The 21,517-nt window shown below is 28.2% G+C and overlaps 1 protein-coding gene across 1 annotated transcript; it reads left to right on the forward strand.

Moving 5' to 3' along the window:
* The first annotated feature begins 412 nt into the window (after positions 1-412).
* On the forward strand, positions 413-21,515 carry LOC111614072 (general transcription factor 3C polypeptide 2-like). Its single transcript, XM_023355449.1, has 15 exons — positions 413-597; positions 718-742; positions 817-892; positions 3,492-3,581; positions 8,341-8,459; positions 9,943-10,156; positions 10,230-10,415; positions 12,101-12,282; positions 15,987-16,193; positions 19,703-19,796; positions 19,874-19,952; positions 20,027-20,146; positions 20,213-20,437; positions 20,575-20,673; positions 20,741-21,515. Exons 1-15 carry the CDS (start codon positions 580-582, stop codon positions 20,861-20,863), a joined length of 1,857 nt encoding a protein of 618 aa, XP_023211217.1. The 5' UTR covers positions 413-579; the 3' UTR covers positions 20,864-21,515.
* The last annotated feature ends 2 nt before the right edge of the window (positions 21,516-21,517 follow it).

Below are 21,517 nucleotides of genomic sequence, written 5' to 3' on the forward strand. Positions count from 1 at the left end.
CCTAGTGAATTAGTAATATGTCTATAATTACAGTGAATTAATATGTTTTTGTATTGTCATGACATTTTTCTCAAAGCTTTGAAACATATAATTTTCCACTTTCAGAAAGTGTTTGACTTAAAATTACAACCCTCACTCACTTTTGTCCATTAGATGCCATTTTAATTATTAACTAACTGTGTTTTCAGACTGATGAGTCTGATTGCAGCTGAAGCATCACTAGAAATTTAATCAGTGACATTGAATGGCTAAGTTATATGTAAACTATTGTCCATTTAAGTTTTTATATAATAATCAGGTTTATTAACATAAAACCTAATAACAATATTTCTGTTCAATTAGAAAAATGATATCTAGTTAACTGAATATAAAAAGATGATAAATATATTTTATTAAAACAAGATTATAAATGATTTTAATGTTTTAAAATTATTCGTTTTCTTACAGGGCTGTGAAAAACTATTTACAACAATATTAGGAATTAAATATCACGCCCCTCGCTGTCAGAATGATAAGAATTTTGAATGTCTTATCTGTTCAAAAATTTTCAAATATAAAAAAACATCTCTCTTGGCTCATATGGAAAATTATCATAAAGTATGTATGAAACTTTTAATTTACAATTAACTTACAACATGATTTAACAGCAGTGATTAGTTTATTGCTAACAATAACTGATGAATTAATAACTAACTTATAAATATTTTATTTTAACAGTGTCTTCCTGAAAATAAAGAGATAGGTAAACTTGATTTATTAAATTTGGAATTAGATGTTTTTTTCATTTCAATATAAAAAATAAACTTAATTTTTTAGCAAATAAGGATAAGTGTAAAAAACAGAAAACTAGCCAGAGATTATATTGGTCTTCCTCAAAAGAAAGATTTGATTTGTAAGTTATTTTAAAAACAAAATAATACATTTTTAGTAAAATATTTAATAATGTTTCTTTAAGAAATATTAGAAAATAACTAAACTATGTTAATACTTGCTTTTATCTTTAATATTCTTTTTGAAAAATTTTGACAATAGAAAAACTGTTGGAGAGGATATATCAAATAAACATTTTTTAAAGCACAGAACATACACAAAATACATATAGGATGGTTATAAAGTAACTTGACCAACTACCAACTAACAGCAATCTCAGGAATCCATTGAAACTTTTGCAGGATGAGTACAGGATGATATGTGCTTGTGATACATAAAAATAAAGGTAGAACAAGTATCATGGTTATGTTAATTATAATATCATTTTTAGTAATTGATAGAACATTTTGATATGCATATTGAGATGCATATAATAGGAAAATATTAGAATTTTTGACTCAGTAGAAATTGAGTAAAAAAATTAAAAGTAATTTTTCTTTAAGATTATGTCTGTCAAGAACTTTTTATATTCAAACATTCATTTGAACCCTTCCAATCTAGATAAAATGAAAATTGTTTAACGAATAAATTGGTAGATGCCTTTGAGACAGGCAATGATGTGTGATTGCAAGGTGGTAAGGTGAATTTAATGTTGAAAATAACAACTTTTTTAAGTTATAGGAGAGAAATTGAATTTAACATCAATTGATTTTTATTAGCAACTAGCTTACCCGTCGCGCATTGCTGCGATCTCAGAAGAAAGAAAATTCAAGCAAACCCGTTATGATAAAATTAAATTTTTATTTTATCATTTTTATTGAAACTTATTATATTATTATTATTATTATTAATCATTTTCATCTGGAAAACATTTCAAAGTGTCGTTTCAATTCTATTTATTTATTGGAGTGCTTGTGGATACACGATATTTTTTGTTTTTCCGTCTGGTGCGTACACGAATAAATCGGAAGGTTTTCTGACGCGTGAGCCGGCCACATACAGTTGTCCATGCGAGAAGCACGGATTCTCCAAATTTAACCCACACACTCGCAGCGATTGTCAGAAGTGCGATATTCCTCATTTTTATGTATTTTTTAAAATCCTTTATAATTTTCATTATTTAATTGCTCCTTCCTCTCTTCTTTGGCGTGTTGTGAAATTTCTGATAGTTGGGTAATAAACCGTTTTATTGTAATTTGTCTTTTAAAATTATTTTGAGTCGATATTAAAATTTGGAAAAGGGGGGATACCTAGATCGGTAAAATACGCGAATTTCTTCCTACAACTTCGGTTGTTGTTCGGGGTACAGTTAAGGTTTTAACGAAGTTCGAGCGAATACATAATTAGCAAAAAAAAGTTGAAATAAAGTGATTAAACAAAGATTATTATAAATATCGTAAATAACAGTTCACAAATGCATATATAGAGATATTTTTGAAGGGGGAAATGGTCTTTACGATTTGAAATTGTTCGAACACACTGTGCGCGAATGCTCGTGTAAACGCGCGCCATCTATCGTAGGATAAATGTACTTTGCAGGAGTGTATTAATAAATTAAAAAAACTTTCCAAAGTTTTATGGCAATCGTACTATGCCACAAACCTTCGCCAGAGTATATTAAACAACTTCCCAAAGTTTCATGGCAATCGGATAAATGGTGTGGTAATGCATGAAGGACATAGGACACACACACAGACATACATTCATTTTTATATATATAGATATATTTTATTGAGAAATTGTAATGGGTTACAAAAATTCATTTAAAGAAAATCGTTATAAGACATTGAGGCTCAACATTAAAAATATCAATAAAACACTTATTGGAATTATTACAACTTTCCAAAAATTCTTAAAACTCTAAATTTTTTTTGCTTTCCTCTTGTAGGTGTACATCCTTACTAGTGATGTGCTGGATATCCATGTCTGCGGATATCCGAGGAAAAAAAAGATCTGTATCTGTATCCATTACTTTTTAGTGGATCTTTTATCTTAATTAATTTCATTACTTATATGAAATTTTAAAGATTGGTAGCAATAAAATACTAATAACTTCAATTCAAATCACTTTTTATTTCTTAAAATCACATATTTGGCACATTCATATTGCAAAAATTTTATCATGCAAAATTCAGTTACTATGTTAAAATATTTCCGTATTACACTACTAAACTTTTTTGTCGACATTGTTTTTATTTTAATTTAACTCAACACTCTCCAAAAACACAAACGTAATCTATGCTATCCCATGTCACACTAAACTATAAACAAAAACACGTGAAGTGCAAGTCAAAACATGTCGCGTTACTAATGCAAAGCATCACTTATCAGTCCAAGGTCACATTCACCGGCACCAACTGAGTATGAAAGTTGAGATCCGTATCCATATCCGTGGATCTAGACACTAATGATCCGTATCCACAGATATGCATTTTTAACAATCCTGCACATAACTAATCCTTACCTATCTCAATTGTCTCAAATATTTTTTAAAGACAATATTTCTTAAAGGTATTAAAACTGACTAATTACTGGATATGTGAATAGATATAATTACAAAATGTATAAACAAACTTATGGTATCAATTTGTTGCAATTAATAGCTAATTTTACTTTTATAGGCATATGAAATATGTAATGAGATACAATAAATCTGATTCATTTAAAGATTGGAAACCAAAACTAAAGGCTTGGAAATTGCTTTCAGAAAGGTTTGTTGTTTTTTTTCTTATAGTTTTATCATAAAAATTTGAAGTCATCATTTTGCATTAATGAAACTTTAAATCATGATGAATATATATTATATTTAATTAAATTGTTTAATTGAATGTAATAAAAATATTAACTTACTTGTAACATCATAGATATAAGATATTGTGTGTTTAAAAAATTTTATAAGACATTATAAAAATTTTAAAGCAAGAATTATAGAAAACATCAGTTTATATTTTTTTGTGTTAAAATTGTAATTAGGAAGTTTCTCCACAAAACTATTTATTCATTAAATTTAAAGATTATGTCCTTAATAATAATACAGTAGAGCATCGATTATCCGACTCAATTGGAGACTGGGATTGGTCAGATAACTGAAAAAAACAGATGACCGAAAAATATGAAAAAATACATTATTAGTATAGTATATTAGTATATCCCATGTAATTAGTATATTAGTATATCACTATTAACCTACTTTGCGTTGAATTTTCATCGATGTTAAGCCTAACAAAAAGTTTTTTAAGTAATAATCGTCGCTATTATATCCTTAAAAATTAAAAAATTAAGCCTTGTTTAAATACAGGCTCCCTTTCATGGTCTAGCCAATGTTGCCAGCTAAAACACGTAAAAATAATATTAAAGTAGCCAAGACATAGCCAAATATTGTAGCGCCACATCACTAGTGGACATTTGAATTTGCCGACTAGAACACAGTCAGTTAACCGATGTGACAGTTGATCAGGGGTCGGATAATTGATGCTCTACTGTATAATACACAAGTGCTATATTTTTAATGTGGTTAGTTTACAGAAGTCTGAAATTTCATAATAAATTATGTACTGAATGAATGTTATATAGCATCCCATTATCTATGGAATATGGAGTATCTATGAAATTAAGAGAGAGATTAATAATTAGTAATTTGAATTAGATCAGATTTTAAAGTTATCAGATTTCTTCTTCTTTGTTAGAATTTATTACAGAAAATTTGATACAGATATTATGAGCATAATCAAGATATCATCAATTTTTCAGACTGCCATTTCATAAGCAAGTTTAATAATAATAATAATAATAATGAATAATTCAAAGTTTTATTTTTATTTTATTTTATTTTTTTTTAATATCATGCTCTCAAAGTTTTATTTTTGAGAGCATGATATTTTATTACATCATCTTATAATAGGAATATTTATTTTGATTATTTATTCAAATATGCCTTAAGAAATTCCTTTTTTATTTGAAAATAATTTGGAATGTTATTAATACAAAATAGATATTGTGAATTTTGTAAACAACTTACATTTTTATTGGGTTGTTCAGAAAATAAGTTAATTTTTTTTCTGTGGAAAAAACAATATTTTTATAATAAATAAATATTTTATTGAATTATATATCAACCATTTTGGTCAAATACCTGTTGTCATCGTTTCTGGGTAGTAGTATGATTTCAAATTCATAAAAGTTTGATCGTTGCTTACAAAAAACTGATCCAAGTGATTTTTGACATCGTCATTTCAAGTAAATGTCTTACAGTTAAAAAAAATTTGTATAGACCAGAACAAGTAATAATCTGAGTGTGCTCAATCTGGCGAATATTGTTGGTGTGATAGTACATCCCATCTGGTTTCTGGCGAGTTACCAAACATCACCAGTTTCTGGCAAGTTACCAAACTTGTGTGAAATTTGACATTATCGTGGTAAAACACTACACCTGATCAATTCTGGCTGCCTTTTCTGTTTTATGATTACTCAATTTGTTTACTTGATGACAGTACACTTTCGAATCAATTGTTAAATTGCCTGGTAAAAGCTCCAAAAAAAAAATTTCCTTAAAATTCCACCAAAGAGAGCATCTCTCTTTAAGAATATGTGTAACCCATATATCAAGCTTTGAAACGAAACCAATTTGTTTCAAGTAATCATAAACAGTTCAATTTGACAAATTTAATCACTTAGTGATTTCATGTGTTATTCGTTATTTGGCAGTTTGCTTCAGTACCTTTATTTTGTTTTCATTGGCTTCAACTGGCCATCCAGAATGTAGTTCATCTTCAATATTGAATTTGCCAGAACAAAATTTTGCAAACCACTTTTGGCACTGTCATTCTGTCAATACATCTTCTCCGTACACGTCACACAATTTTTTTCTCACTTGAACAGCATTCTTTTTCGGTAATAAAATAGCAAAATATGCCGAAAATGCTGCTTCCGATCTTCCATATTTGATGGGACACAAAAAATAAACAATTGCACGAAATCAAACAAAATTTTTTACAAATAAGCCTTAAAATGCTAGCTGTCAAAATATATAATGATAATATGGTTTAGAATGAAAATGGTGGGAAAAATATGACTAATCCGTCTAGTGGTAAAAAAAAACAAACTTACTTTCAGAACAACCTAATAGAATTCAACTTCCTATATCAATATTTTTTACATTTATTTTTTGTTTGTAGAGTTTTCAGAATATAAAGAATTTTAAGATTGTAATTAATGCAAAAGATAATGATATAGAGAATTTTCAATGCATAAATATTGTAAAAATTTATGTACTAACACACTAAATAATTATTGTGTATTAAATAATATATTTGTGAAGGATATTCTCCTTTCCAAGGGTTACTAATTTAGAAGAAAATAAGAATGATTGATTAGTGTATTCTTAATAATTATTTTTATTGAATTGTTATACAATAATACCCCAACTTTCGCGAACCCGGAGTTACGCGATTTTCAAATCTCATTGATTTGTCTTTTGTTTGAGCACCACGCAACTCTTGATTACTCACTCCCCCCACACACTATTGTTCAACTTACATGTTCGGACGTGTCACACTGAATCAACACATAGCTACAATTTGTTTTGTGTTATTTATTTCTGTGTTTGTTATATCTATGGAGACTTGAGAGACTCTCTGTGCTGATTTCTTGTAACCATGAATGAATCAAAAGACGAGATAAGATTAACCTGCCTGTTCCCGAAAATATTCATGTTGACCTCATTGACCTGCATGGGTGATCCCGAATATTTTCATGTCTACATCGGAACTAGGTGTACACACGAAAATGTTCAAGTAACACTTCAAGTAAATAGATATTTTCAAGCTTTTTTTTTTTTTTTTGCACTGTCAACTTCAACATGTATCTGATAATACACAATCATTATTAATTATCATCATCATTCTCAACCAGTGTTGCTATGCGTCACAATTTTTATATTAAAACAAACTTTTGAAATATAATTTTTTTTTGTTTCTATATTTTTCAATATATTTATTTTGTTTGTGCAACATAAAAAAATAATTTTTAATGACACAGTAAACACGATTATTATTTTAAAAAAAAAAAAAAATTTTTTTAGGCTTAACATTGACAAAAATTCAACATGGTGTCACAGGCAACAGATAAAAATTTCAACATCAGATAGGTTAATGAGAACATTTATTAGCTTACATACATCCGACTTGAATTTTACACAAATTATGAAATTATACCTCGACTTACGCAGTTATCGCTCAGTCCCACCTATTGCATAAGTTCGGGGTATTACTGTATTCAAAATATAATTTAAAAAATAATGAAATAAATAATTGTTTAATAAATGAATGCTTTAGTGATATTATTTTGTGTAATTGATAACTTACACACACATTTAATTTAATGTATTTGATCAGCACCATATTTAGGGCCCAGCAAAAGGGGCACATGCAAGTGTGCAAACTCTTGTGAGCACAATCAGCAAAGTGATTCTTAGTATTTTGATATATGTAGTAGATTTTTGAGGACATGAAATCAGAATCTTGTCCTGGGTGCCAATGACCCTACTATGAACCATATTTGAACAAGATAAGTAATAGTCTTGGTTTTCTTGGATTTTCATTTTAAATATCAGCAGTTCAAACTAATGTATTGTGAGCAAATAACAAAGCAATTAACATTTAAAACACTGGTTGAGAATGATGATGATAATTCATAATGATTGTGTATTATCAGATACATGTTGAAGTTGACAGTGCAAAAAAAGAGCTTGAAAATATCTATTTACTTGAAGATGATGATAACTAAATTCTGATTACAATAACTAAAGTTTTATAAACTTTTATAAATGATTTTGAACTTCTGTTTTTGTGAGACTTGCTAAAACTGATAACAATAAACATGATTTACAATCAGTAAAGTCTGTTTGTTTTTCTTAGTTTGAATATTTCTTGAATTGTAGTATCTAAATATATAATTATAACTATTTATTAATTGTATATGTTACGAAAAAGTAAAATTAAAAACTTATTTTTTAATTAATCAGAAAATTTAGCTTACTTCTAAAAAAAGTAATTACAATGAATGTAGTTATTGCATCTGATATGAAATATTTCAACAATCATTAGAAAATTGTTTTAATAGTATTGTGGCATGAAATTAATCAATTTTAATTGATTTTTTTAAGAACAACATAATATAATAGCATTTACAAGAATTTCTAATGTAATAATAATACTGTAGCAAGGGTTTGTAACTAACAGATATGAAAATTTGAGTTATAGCAGTTATCAGTTAAGATATTAAAGCTTTTAAGATTTGTGTAGGAAATTGTGTTCAGCTCTGAACATAATAGATGTACACTGACATTAAAAATATGTAAGTGATTAAGACATTTTCATGTCTTAATCATTTTATCTACTGTCTTTGACTATAATTATAAATATTAATATATTTTNTTAAATATATTATTAATTTTTTATTTAAAAATTTCAGTGCTATTGAAAAATACTTGCCTCTAGAGAGAATTTCTGCTAAAATTCGAATAGGAACAAATGAAGAATCTGAGGCACAATGGATTCAGTTAAAATTATTTGAAAGTCTTCCTATTACAAGTATATTAATTTATCATTTTTGTAATATTGGATTAACTAGTTCTATTTTTTTAATATTTATAATAAAAAATATATGAGACATAAAATTAACTCAAATCAAAATTATGAAATTTTATTACTATTGACTTTAAAATTAAATAAAATAGATTTTTAATAAATAAGCTATAAATATTTTACATTACTGAAATGTATATAACTAATATTGATATAATAAAGCAAATAATATGCCTTTAACAATGAGCATAACAATTTGGGAATATACAGATATTTTTGGCCTAGTTAACAGGGCATTTTCAAGTGTAAATAGACATAAGAGGAATGCTAGTGCTCCTGTTACCCCATTTTCCCATCCTGCAATAGCAGAGTAGATTATGATATCAGCTGATAATGCAAAAGATTAAGGAAAAAAACTGCCAGGACAGCATGTGTGTCTTTGTTCCTGCTGTTTATGCATGTGTTTGTAATAATGATGATAAAGATTTTGCACTCTTCTACTACATTGCTATAAAAAAGATGGAAAACAGTTCTTATGAAATAATTAATTGGGAAAATTTTTAGCTACAAAATTAACTAAAGTAGCTAGTTTTTTATTTTTTTTCTTGATGGAATTAATTTTTCTAGCAGAAAAGATGATTTATTTGAATGATTTTTGTAATGTATGACATACTGAGTTGTTTTCTTGTCAAAATACTTTGCATACAAGCATACAGTAGAGCATTGATTATCCAAATATTGATCAACCGAAATGTCAATTAACCAAAAGCTTTCCAATCAGAAAATTTAAATTTCTGCTAGTGCTGTGGCTATGTCTTGGGCTACTCCAATATTATTTTTGTTGGTGTGTGTTTTAGCTGGCAGCACTGCGCACGACCATGATAGGGTACAGACGTGCCAGGATTTGAACGAATTTCAACATGAGATAGGTTAATATATTTTTTCATACATAATTGGTTATCCGAAAAATCGATTTTCCAAACAACACCAGTCCCCAATTGATTCAGATAATCACTGCTCTACTGTATTTTCTCCAATTGTTTTTAAATGAAATTTATATTTCATTAAGAATTAAGAAACTAATAAATTCTTAAAACTAATAAACTAATAATAATAGAAAATTAAGAAACTATAAAAATGAAAAAACAAAATTGTGCCCTTCAAGTAACTGAACAGTTTTATTTAGAAACGTTTTCCATCTCTAAATGGGTCATCTTCAATTGAATGTTGATTAGATACTGGAAACATTTTTAAATATAATTTTTTAGATATGTAAAGAAGCAAATAATTTTATCTTTATCACAGTTTATTCAGTGGCATCAATTTGCATAGTTCCAAAATCAAAAGCATTAAAAATTTTTATTTTGTTTAAAATGTTAAATATTAGATTTATGTTTTGTTGCAATGTTACAAATTGAAACTTTAAAAAGCTGAATGAAAATCAAAAATTTTATTTCATATTTTGTAATAATCTCTTTAAAACTTTCAGATGAATACTCTAATAGAACATTCTATGTAGGAGGACCAATCTGGGCTAGTGCATGGTGTCCAACACCCATAAACGTTACATCTGCACAATATGTTGCTCTGAGCTGTTGTCGAGATTCTAATGAATTTCATAACTTCGTTCCAGATAAATTGCAGCCCACACTCATACAGATATGGGATGTTGGATTGACAGAATATGAGAATAATGATACAAAGTAAAAAAATTTTATTAAAATCTTCATTTTAATCTTGCATATTGTTTAATTTATATTTCATTTTATAATACAGAGAATTTAAATCGCCAAACTTTATCGGTATAGCAGTTGATCAAGGAGAAATCTGGGACATGGTGTGGTGTCCAAGCGGATGCTGGGAAGATTCATCTCTGTATAAAAATACATTGACAGATGAAATATTGCCTCGACTCGGTTTATTAGCTGTTGCTTGTAGTGATAGCTGCATAAGAATTTATAGGTACTTTATTATTTATTAATATTATAAAATTTATAGTGAAAGCTGAAAATTTGTACAAAGTAATAAACTGACAAAACAACTGCATAGTTGACAATCACTTAATGCAAACAAAAGAGCTTTTGATCTTTGTAGATTAATAGAAGAGTGTTTTATATTAATGATTTGAAAAAAATTAAAATTTTAAAATTTCTAAAAATACTGGTTGTACAATTAAAGTTTAAGACTTCACTACTTAATAACATTGATGAATTAACATGAGAGTTACATAATTGACATAATTGATGACTGTGTAACTCTGTTTTGTTAGCTTATTTTAATATACTTTATATATGTGTATAACGTGTTATTTATTATGTTACATTATTTTGTTGATACATTAAAATTAACAAAAGAAAATGAAATAAACACTTAAGTAATTTTAAGCAGCATGAAAGGTTGAAAAGTTTTTATTGCTTGGCTAATAATAATTCATTTTGTTGGGGGAATCTGTTCCAATTTAACCAGAAATTTATTTTTGGGCTTTTTTTCATCAGTTGACAAGCTAATTAATAAATAGATAATTAAAAGTATATTATTTGAAATATTAAAATAGTGTTTATTTTCAGTATATTTTTATATTGGCAAGTTAATTTGTTTTTAGATTTTATAAATGAATTTTGTAAATTCAAAATTTCTATAAAGTTTAGTAATAAACAAAAACATTTTTATCTAATACTTTTTGATTTTATATCCTGAAGTTTTTATGTTGTATATAAATAATTTAATTGTTGCATAATGCCAAATGATGACAGTGCAAAGTTAAAACTATTTCTAGTCTTTTCTTACCTTGCTGCAGGTTGATAAATATTAAACAACAAATGATGATAAAGTATTTTTGTGTTATGAAATTTTTTCGACAATTTTGTTTTCAGATAATTAAGAAATGTTATGTAAAGTTCATTATTTATTTTGTTTTCAAATTATGAATATTTAATACAAATTTTTATACATAGTTTAGAAAATAAATTTACAAAATATTTATTCAAATAATGTAGAAAATCATTCATTTTAATACATTCTGACTTTTCAAAATAATATATTATGTTTAGTACAGAATTAATTGTATTCAACAGTCAAATATACAAATATTTTTACTTGGAGGTTTCCTTACCCCATGAGAGCCATCATCTATCATCTTTTATTAATAATTAAATAAATAAAAGTTAATATATAATTTTATAAATTTTATGTATTTGTAATCTTTATATATTATGAATATTTTGTATTTGCAAAACATGATATTCATTTTAAAATTAAATAATTTTTTCTTAAAATGTTAATGATCAAGTAATACATATATATAAATCTGTATATCTTTAAGAAAAAAATACATATAAGTTTTGATAGATTCATTTACACATCAGTATTATTTTAGATAAAAATTTTATAATAAAATTAATTTAGATTTTAATAATTTATGAAATGCAAGTATGAAATTCCGGAGTGCTTATCCTCTGAATTTTGAAAAAAATAATTTATTCATTTATATGGAGTCATAGAAATATCAGATGATTCTTCTAAAAAGACAGTGTTTAAAGGTTACAACCAAGAGGCTTATATAACTTTCTTTAGCTTGTCTTTTTTGCTATGCATTTTGGCATAACAAAGAAGAAATGCTAAATAAATTAAACTTTTTTAAATTCCAGTATTCCCCATCCTGAATTTTTAAAGAAGAATTCATCAAATATTAATATATATCAAACTGAAGCTATTGTCTTGAAGATATCAAAAGAGTTGTTGGGACCTCAAAGTGAACTTGGTATTTGTACCTGTGTTGATTGGCAAACCACAAATGATAATAGATTTATTGCTGGTGGTTTTGCCAATGGTAAGTCATTGCTATATTTTATTTTTAATTACTGATTTATTGTTAATATTTTCCAAATAACTTAGACATTCAATATTCATGCAAAACAATATTATAAAATAATTGTACATAATCTACATACTTTATTCACATAAGCTCTATCAAATACACTTATTTTTTGTTTGAAATCATTTACATATTTTTGTATACCAGTGTCTTTTTTCATCATTTTTAATTGGAGAATATAAGAAATTTGTAAATTTAGATAAATAATTTAATCCTTATAAGCAGTTCTATAGTGACATTAAATCTTTTATACTGTTTTTATGTAAAAAAGTTTTTATTTAGCTTACATATATAAAATGAATTATAGTTCATTTAGTCATTAGCTTTAATGAAAAATCATTATGATAATTAGTTTACTTGGCAACAAATATATATCATATAATGATTTTTCTTGCAAGGTAATTAATCTCTCCCTTTCAACAATTATTAATGCTAGCAAAGTCTTCAACCCTTTAAAACAGATTATACGCATTTAATTAAATCAATTGGCAAGGTTTGGAATTCATTTTGTCATTCAAATTATTAGAGTGCTCTCTTTCAAAGCTAGTTGCATAAAATAAAATTATATATTATAAAATGTTTCCAATTATTTCTGTAGAAAATGAGAAGGTGGATATGTAGTACAGTAATTTATTAATTACAGGAAATGAGCTCAAAAAATTTCATGACTTATAGTATACAGTAATGTAGTCTTTAGTAACTTATCAACTACAATAATATAATGCATAGTATTGTCAAGAAATTTTAGATCACTATTTTATTTTTTTTGAAAAAATTTTCTGAGTTATGCAGTTAAAATTAGTGTGGGTTTATTGTACACTGCTTTGTTGTGGAACTGCCAAAAATGGTGGATCTCTATGGTAAGATTTAGGTTTTTACTTTTCATTATATAATAATAATTTTTAAAAAATAACTTATATAATCTTTATTATTGGATAGAAGTTGCTACCCTTTGCCTTATTCTAAGGCTTAGTCTAAGCTTTCTGTTTTAGGCAGTTCAAAGAAATCAACTGAATATTTAGTATTCAGTAGTCAGAAAGACAACTGAATTGCTCTATTTCTAACTTTAATATCAGCTTATTATATGTCAACTCTTTTAATTTATCATTAAATTATATATTGAAAATAGTAACTAGAATGTGTGTTTACAGTCAATGCAAAATTCCATCATTTTCCATCATAATTATTCAATGTAAAGAAAGTGAAAATTATTATTATTACTAAGTTACATTTTCTAGGACAGGACTTAAATGTGGCCACAAAGAAACTTTCATGAAGTTTCAATTCTGCAAGATTCTCCAATCTGGGGAGCTTATTTTGTAATTTTTCATTTTCTGTGTATCATTGAAATAGGTGTTGTTTTGGACATGATTTTTTACAAAATTTAATTTGGTAATAAGTCCTGTCCAAATATGAAGAAAAATTTATGCTATTGTTTAAGATTGTCCTTACATTTTCACATAAGTGCAGCCAAAAGCCATTTTCCATAGTTTTGTGGTCACAGATAAATATTTTCTAACAGGTCTAAAGTTAATTTAGTTTCAGAACATTTTTGGGCTGCAATTTGAAAAGATTGTAGACCTTTAAATTTTTACTGTCGTCTGTCCACCATCTTTCTTCTTTAATCTCGAGAATGGAGTTAGATAGATGAAAGACAAGACCAGCTATGGAAACCTCAGGAGCAGAAGGCCTCCAATTAACTATATAAGGACTTCAGATTCAAACCGGAAATCATGTTATTTCAATTCAAAAATTTTTCCCTGAAAGGGTTTAGATAGATGACTGGCACAACTCTATTGTTAAGCCTTTGATATTATTTATATATGTGAAATATAAATAATATAAATGCAATTTAATGAATTTAGAAATGAAATTTATTCATATAATAATAATACCCCCTTTTTCCCAATAAAAGGTATGATGATTAATGTCTAAATGTTATAATCCATCTTTTGTGTATAATTTAAAATTAATACCAAACTGAACCAAATTTATTACTTTTATCAAAGAGAATTTGAATATGAAATGACATGTATTCTTCCATGACTTTAATCGTTCATTTATTCAAATGAAATTTTTTTTGTATTTAATCATAAATGGTTGGATTGTATACAAGTATATTACACTTGTGTATACACAAGTGTAATATAGTCTGAAGAGTTGAGATGAATGAGCTCTGTTATCATCTCAAACTATATAAAAATATTAATTGGGAAGAAATGTATATAAAATTTAAAATTTGATAAATAATAATTTAGTACTTGTAAAATATAGCATGCAGCAAAGAACAGTCAAAGAATTTACAGTCGGTATTTATATAAATATTCATATCTACTGATGTGCAATCAATATTAAGTGCTAAAGGAATTTTGACTGATCATCAGAAAACAGTCTTTCTGCTACAGTCATATTAAATGTCCTCATTCTTTTAAGATCCACTTAATTCAGTCTTAGCAGAGATTCTATTTTCTGACACTGTCAAGATTGTATCAATATTGTATTAATTCTGAAATATTTTAGTTGACAATTTTTATTTATTTTTGCACTAGAATAAAATTTTTCGATACATTTATAAAGATCAATTATAATACAGTCGATTCTGCTTAATTGGGACATGATGGGACTAATCCATTTTGGCCCAATTAAGTGGCTGCCCCAATTAAACAAACTAATAATAAATTATTATTTTTTACTTAGGTATTACATATTTTATTTTAGAATTTGTTACCTATTTTAATGTTTTATTAAACCAAAATACAGAAAATATTTGTAATATAAATTTGCCAGACTCATGACGATAGATAAGTGATTCACATCACACTAGTTTTGCCAAATACAGTATTAGTAGTGGCATACACAAGGGTTAACTGTTTGATTTGTTCCTAATTGAACAATTTTTCCCTTCTCCCTTTTTAGTTAGAACATGTTCTACTAAAAAGGGAGAAAGGAAAGGGTTCATCCAAAAGTCACCTTATGGTCTTCCTTTGAGCACAATTTCCTTTACTTGGAGATGGACCACTTCGGCAGAAGCATCTGTAGAATCTGCCAGCTCCAGATGCTGGTCTCAATGATCAGATGGCTGTTGTCCTAATCTATACATAATTATGCACATAATACCTTCTAAGGGAACTCTAGCTGTCATCTAACTCAGTCGAGAGACCTTGAAAAATTGTCAGGGGATCTTTGTCCCTTCACTTTTAAGGGATCATCTGGTCCAATACAGAGCAGTAGCTCGCATTCAGCTCTGCCTCAGATGGGATCCCCATGTGATATGTCCTGCTATTCTGACTCCCTCTGGAAAAACTGAACTGCCCAAACAAAAGACAAAATCTCTCTCTCTCTCTCTCTGCTCTCTCTGCTAACCATTAGGCCTACATGACATTAGTGTACTGTACGTAGTGTCTAGATGTTTTCAGAATATCCCTAAAATATATCCAAAATTGCTAAATTCCTTTTCTGCTACTGTCCCAATTAAGCGATTAAATTATGTATTAATTTATTCGTTTGGTTTCCATTTTTTGAGATTTGGCCCAATAAAGTGGCTGCCCCGATTAACCGGTAGCCCAATTAAACAGAAATCGACTGTATTAACAAGTGTTGGAGTTTATTATTTGTTGTAGAATTGCTTAAGATTTTCAAAATTTGTTGTTTTATTGCAGGAATGATCTTTGTATGGGATCTGTTCACATCATCTCCTCTTTTAAAATTTTCTGAAGAAAATCGGTTGACCATTTTTCCGCATTTGTCTTTCTGTGGTGCTTTGACCAACATCACAGATCTGGCTTGGAGTCCATCTGAGTGTGGGCACTTTCTGGCCAGTGCATCTGCCGAAAGAACTTTGAAAATTTGGAATTTGGATAATCCTAGTAAATATTTCATATTTGTTCTCTTTATTTATAAATATTTTATATGTATATATGTATAACATTAATGATCAAAGCACATAATTTGAACTTTTTTAAGTTCAAAATGAGAAAGGACTATTAGAAAAACATTTTATGCATAAACACTAATTTTTATCATGAAAAAGAAACCAGTCTCCTCAATATCAAGATAGATATGTGGAGATGGGTACAAGGTGTTCAAAGAACATCTTGATGAAGGCCTATAAATGCTCTTTTTGCAGTTTATAGAGAGAGATTTTTTAATTATTAACATTTATAATTCAAATTGAATCATATTTAATGAAATTAAATGTATTCTAACAACACACACAGCTTACAAGTAGAGAAATCCTTAATTTACTTAATGGAATTATCATTTTGTGTTTGGATTCTTTTCACTAGTCAATCATTTCAGGTTTAAAGTTAGAATGAGAATTTGCAGACATATCCAGTTTAAAACACAAGTTTGGATGTTTGAAATATATCTCCAGTAGGGATGGTCCGATGCTTAAATAGCGAAAATAAATTTTCATGTGGAAGTTATGCCACCCCCTCGTTTTGTTACACCTACCATTCCTATTATGTGTTCAAAATTTTAGCCGCCCATCTTATATACAAGGGAGTGCTCATCAACTTTGAAATATCTGAATTTTATGAAAAAATCCTTAAAAAGAACTAGTCAGGATATTAAGTAAAAAATGTAAACTATGTATCAAAAGTAAGTTTTTTTATTCAAAATGTTATAAACAAAGCAATACTTAAAATAATATTAATTACAGTTCTTTTTTTTCTCAACCTAAAACTAAGTTCGTTAGCACTTTTCTGGATGTTTCAGTAGAAACAATCTTTCTGTTCTGTTCAACGACATTAAGTAAAAATTGTTTTTCTTCCTCATTCTTAGTGAGTATCGCATTGTAATATTCAAATAGTTTTACACCCTTCTCCGCAGTGTCATTAATCACATGCAAATTTCTTATGCAACTTTTGCCTTGAAGGTAATCAACATTGTCACCACAAGTCTCAGGAGGTAATTACAAGAAAGAGTCCTTGTTATCTAGAACTGAGAGTGTTTTCAGCATTCTTTGAAATGCAAAGGCTTCTAATGTGGCTTCTGTGGATAGTTTAGCAGAGTCACCTCATACTAAACAAGAACCACCATCAACATCCATCTTTGAACAATGGCCATTTTCTTGCTATAAGACAGCTTGTCAGAAAACAAGGCAAAGGCAACTAGCTCATGAGACAAGTACCACAAGTGATGTTCTAAGACACCCCTTGCTGCTGCACCAATTTCAGAATCAATGGCTTCATATGATTTTAATCTCATCCAAAGTTACAAGTCATTAATCGGTGCATTTGCTGCCAAAGGCGCTTCAATCCAAATCTTGGTGTATATGAGTACACCGAATTCCCCCATTTGTATAGTAAATTTGGATATGCTTAAGAGTTTTTCGCAACCATTACTGGAGACAAGAATCAGAAGGTGCTCTACTTTCTTATTACCTGTTATATCGGGCAGTATTTTCCCATCCCAATGTATTAAAGTGGATAAGTCAGGTCAAATGTTTCTTTTATATTCACATTGAATTCTGTTCATGCTTTTTTTCTTGCACATCAAATTGTGCTTTGAGAGATTGGGAATGAAGTGGGATTATAACCAAGTGCGGCAGACAATGGAATAATCAGTCACACTGCTTCTCAGTCGCTTATTTTGTTACGATCAAAAGCGCTGGTAACATATTGTGTAAATATACTACTAGTCTATGGCACAACGTCACTGGCACTGGTAGCGCTCTGTCTTTTTTGGTAAAGCAACCACAAAATCATCTTGCTTATGTTATGGCACTAGAAGTGCTACTGAAGCTGAAATCAAGTTCTAGTTCTTGACTTGACACTACCGAAAGTTGAAACATTACTTTTAGCGGCCTTTTCTCTTAATTCTTCAGCTCTTTGTTTTTGTTTTAGAGAACATTCTTTGGTCTTTTCCAGCTTCTTGTTAATCGATGTCAATCATCTTACGCTTACCTCTTTGATCAATGAGAAACTCTCTGTCTTCTGCAATTTTGATTGAGTTCATGGCATTTGCAAGGGCAATATCAAAAAGTTTGTGTAGCTCTTCTGTAAACAAATGCTCTCAATTTTTTTGTGCTTCCGAATCTCTTGTTTTATTTTTCTTTAAAAGCAGCCATTTCTTATGAATGTTTAAAGTTTTTCAATGCAGTGATTTGGTTGTCTGGTTGGAATACCAGATTTGCTCCACACCTCTTATGGCTTCTTGAATGAGCATATGCACAGAATCTTTCACATTTTTTAATTCATTTAATATGTGGTGATAATGAAGTAGAATTTGCCAAAGAGTTAGAAGTTGGTTAATCCTTACCAATGGCTCAAGATCCTGACATTCAAGTAGAAAAATGTCGTATTTTTTTCGAGTTGATAAACTCATTTTAATGCATTGATTCACTCACAGTCTAGTACTGAAATTATACAATGTCATTGCTATGGATACATGTTACAAATTTACTGGGTGGCCAAACTGAACGAAAAAAATTTTTTTATGGACCACCCTAATCTCCAGCTAGATATAAATTTATGGTTATGTTTCTAGTTTTATGTTGTATTATTGGAGTAAAGTTAGTCTTTGAGATAGTCTTAAAATTTGTCAGATCAAGGGATTGCAATAAATAGGAGACAAGAAGGAACCTTCTTGGCCCTTGGCTTTGACATTAAGAATATTTTTAATAACTGCATAAGAATTTTTGATTTATTGTGGGAATATTACTGAAGTGTTTAGATTGTGGTGGTTCTATCTTAAACCCACCGATACTTTTAAGAGTTTTGTTTTTTTTACATTCTTGGAATTAACTTGCTACAACTAACTTGTTATTATTATTAAATACATATTGGATTTTAAGAAAATTATATCATTAAAATTAGTTTATTGAATATCTACTATGTAGCTCATATTAATAGCTAAATTATACATGGCTCATACTGATATGAATTAAAATTTTAATTTTATTATAAAATACCAGAAAAAGTATAAATGAAAAAAGTATGTGACAATCATCATTCTGTGATAAAAGCAGAAATAGTTCAATATTTTAATTGTAAGGAGCAATCAAACACGAAAAGTTTACTTGTAAGGAATAAAAGCAGCTGGCATGCAGAGTTCAAATGTTATCCCTCCAGTCTATATAAAATAAATAGCCTAAATGTTTGAGACTTAAAAATTTCCCAAGACCTATAGGAGACAGTTGCAAGCACAGTCAGTTTGGTGTTGCCAAATCTACTAAACTTTTTGTTCATTTGTTTGTATAATGTCAATATAATTTTTTCAAATTGTTTCTGTCTGCTACAAAAAATGGAAAGAATAAAATATCACATATTATTTTGGATTAAAATAACTTATCTTGGTTTCATCATTCACAAATTTTAAGAATTATAAATATAATTAATATAAAATACTAAAATTTGAATATTTGCTACAGATTGGCCTGTGTATGTTTATAGACAAGGATTATTTCAGAGTCTGGAATGGCAACCAAGAGGAATATTTTTTACTACTGATTACTGCTATAAAAAGTAATATTTTTGTAAGCTTTTAGTTCTCTTTCCTCAAAATTCTTATTTTATCATTAATTATAATTTATTTCTTTTAGTTACAATAATTCTGCAAATATTTTGAACTTTGAGGACACGAATTCATATTCTTTGAGTGTTCATAACGGTTGTATTTGGGTACTACTATTTTTTTTTTCTTGTTAATTTTGTTTTATTGAAAAATATATAAATGTGACTTATTTCACACTTAGGATATTTCAATTTCTGGTTGGAAAGATATGATGGTCAGTTGTGACTCTTCTGGGGAACTCGTGGGAGTAATGTTGCATTGTTTGGAGAGAAGAAAATCCTACCCCTGGCATTCTCGTGTGGTAATATTAATGCGTTCTTATTCGGTAAAACATGAGATTTGTTCCGTAAAATTAGCCATTTTCTAGCCATTGTACAGGATTGAGTTGGAGCCGTTGGATAAAGAAGAGAGAGCTACAAAGGAGGGAATAGTTCCAATTACTGATATGGAAATACAATCGCCCATTAGTGTAGATTCTGGCATTCAAGAAGAAAATGTAGGAGACGTTAGAGAGTCCAAAAAGCTCCCCCCAAAGCAAACTTATGGCACCGTAACAGCTAATTATGGAATTGTGATAAAAGAATTTGTAAATGTAATTTTATTTGTTATATTAAGTTTAATGATAAAAACTAATATAAGTTTTCTAAATAAATTCTTATTTTATGAAATTTTAACACTTAATATTCTACAAGCAAAAAACTAATGTTGTTTATTCTTATTCAAATTTAGCTAAACAAATTGTCCAAGAAGGACATTGAACGAATCAAGACTTCCACATCCATGAATTTTACCAAGATAAACGATTATCCTTTAACTTCCATTAACTCGGTAAGAAATTGGTCTATTAACAATTTAAACAATAAACTTTGAGTAGTTTACAATATTTTTATTATAGGTATGTTGGAATCCAAATCTTGATTATCAGCACTGGCTTTTCTCCGGTGGCCAAGCCGGTCTGGCCAGGTTAATTCATGTGTCAGGCATGTCAAATTTGCAGTGGTGTAGGAAGCTTAGTTGATGATCATAGTTTTTAGGTTTATTTAATTCCAATATTGTATAAAGTATATATACTCAATGTATTTATTAGATGAGAATCCCAAAAATATGAATTTGGAAATAGCAAATGCCAGTTACAATATCTATTTCTAAGCAACGAGCAAATTTTTTAAATTTAAATATGAAGAAATTAATTTTATATTTTAAAGTATTTTTTAAATACAGTATGCTACCTCAATTGTTAATTTTGGTTTTCCAGAAATAGATACAATCACGTTCGAATTCTATAAGCTTAACTGTGATATTAAAGAATGATTAAACGAAATTTTGTTATTTTTGTATATTAATGCATGTATGAAAATCAATACGCTACATAAATAAATGTATATTTATTTAATAATTTATCCAACATTTCTGTTAGATGAAATTTATTTTGCAGTTTTTGAAATATGGTGCAATGTTCTGTTGAAATTTAAATGTGAACAATGCGCCAAATGCAAATTAACTAAATTTGCTTGCATTTTGAAGAAAAATATCTGTGATAAATTTCCATTTGACTTATGCCACTGTAAAGTGATTCAAATCTGTTATCGCTTACCAATTTATTACAAAAGTGTTACATTTTTGGAACTATGTGTAAATTATGACAAATAAAAAATTCTTGGAACTGTTTAGC

This window comes from Centruroides sculpturatus, unplaced genomic scaffold (assembly GCF_000671375.1).
Source record: "Centruroides sculpturatus isolate CEXI.00-Female unplaced genomic scaffold, Cexi_2.0 scaffold2107, whole genome shotgun sequence".
Lineage (NCBI taxonomy): Eukaryota > Metazoa > Arthropoda > Arachnida > Scorpiones > Buthidae > Centruroides > Centruroides sculpturatus.

Bases quoted from the DNA above. Each gene is read 5' to 3' on its own strand.
- LOC111614072 (XM_023355449.1), top strand. The intron at 10,157-10,229 runs GTAAAAAAATTT...TTTATAATACAG, and splicing joins TATGAGAATAATGATACAAA to AGAATTTAAATCGCCAAACT. The intron at 16,194-19,702 runs GTAAATATTTCA...TATTTGCTACAG, and splicing joins TTGGAATTTGGATAATCCTA to ATTGGCCTGTGTATGTTTAT.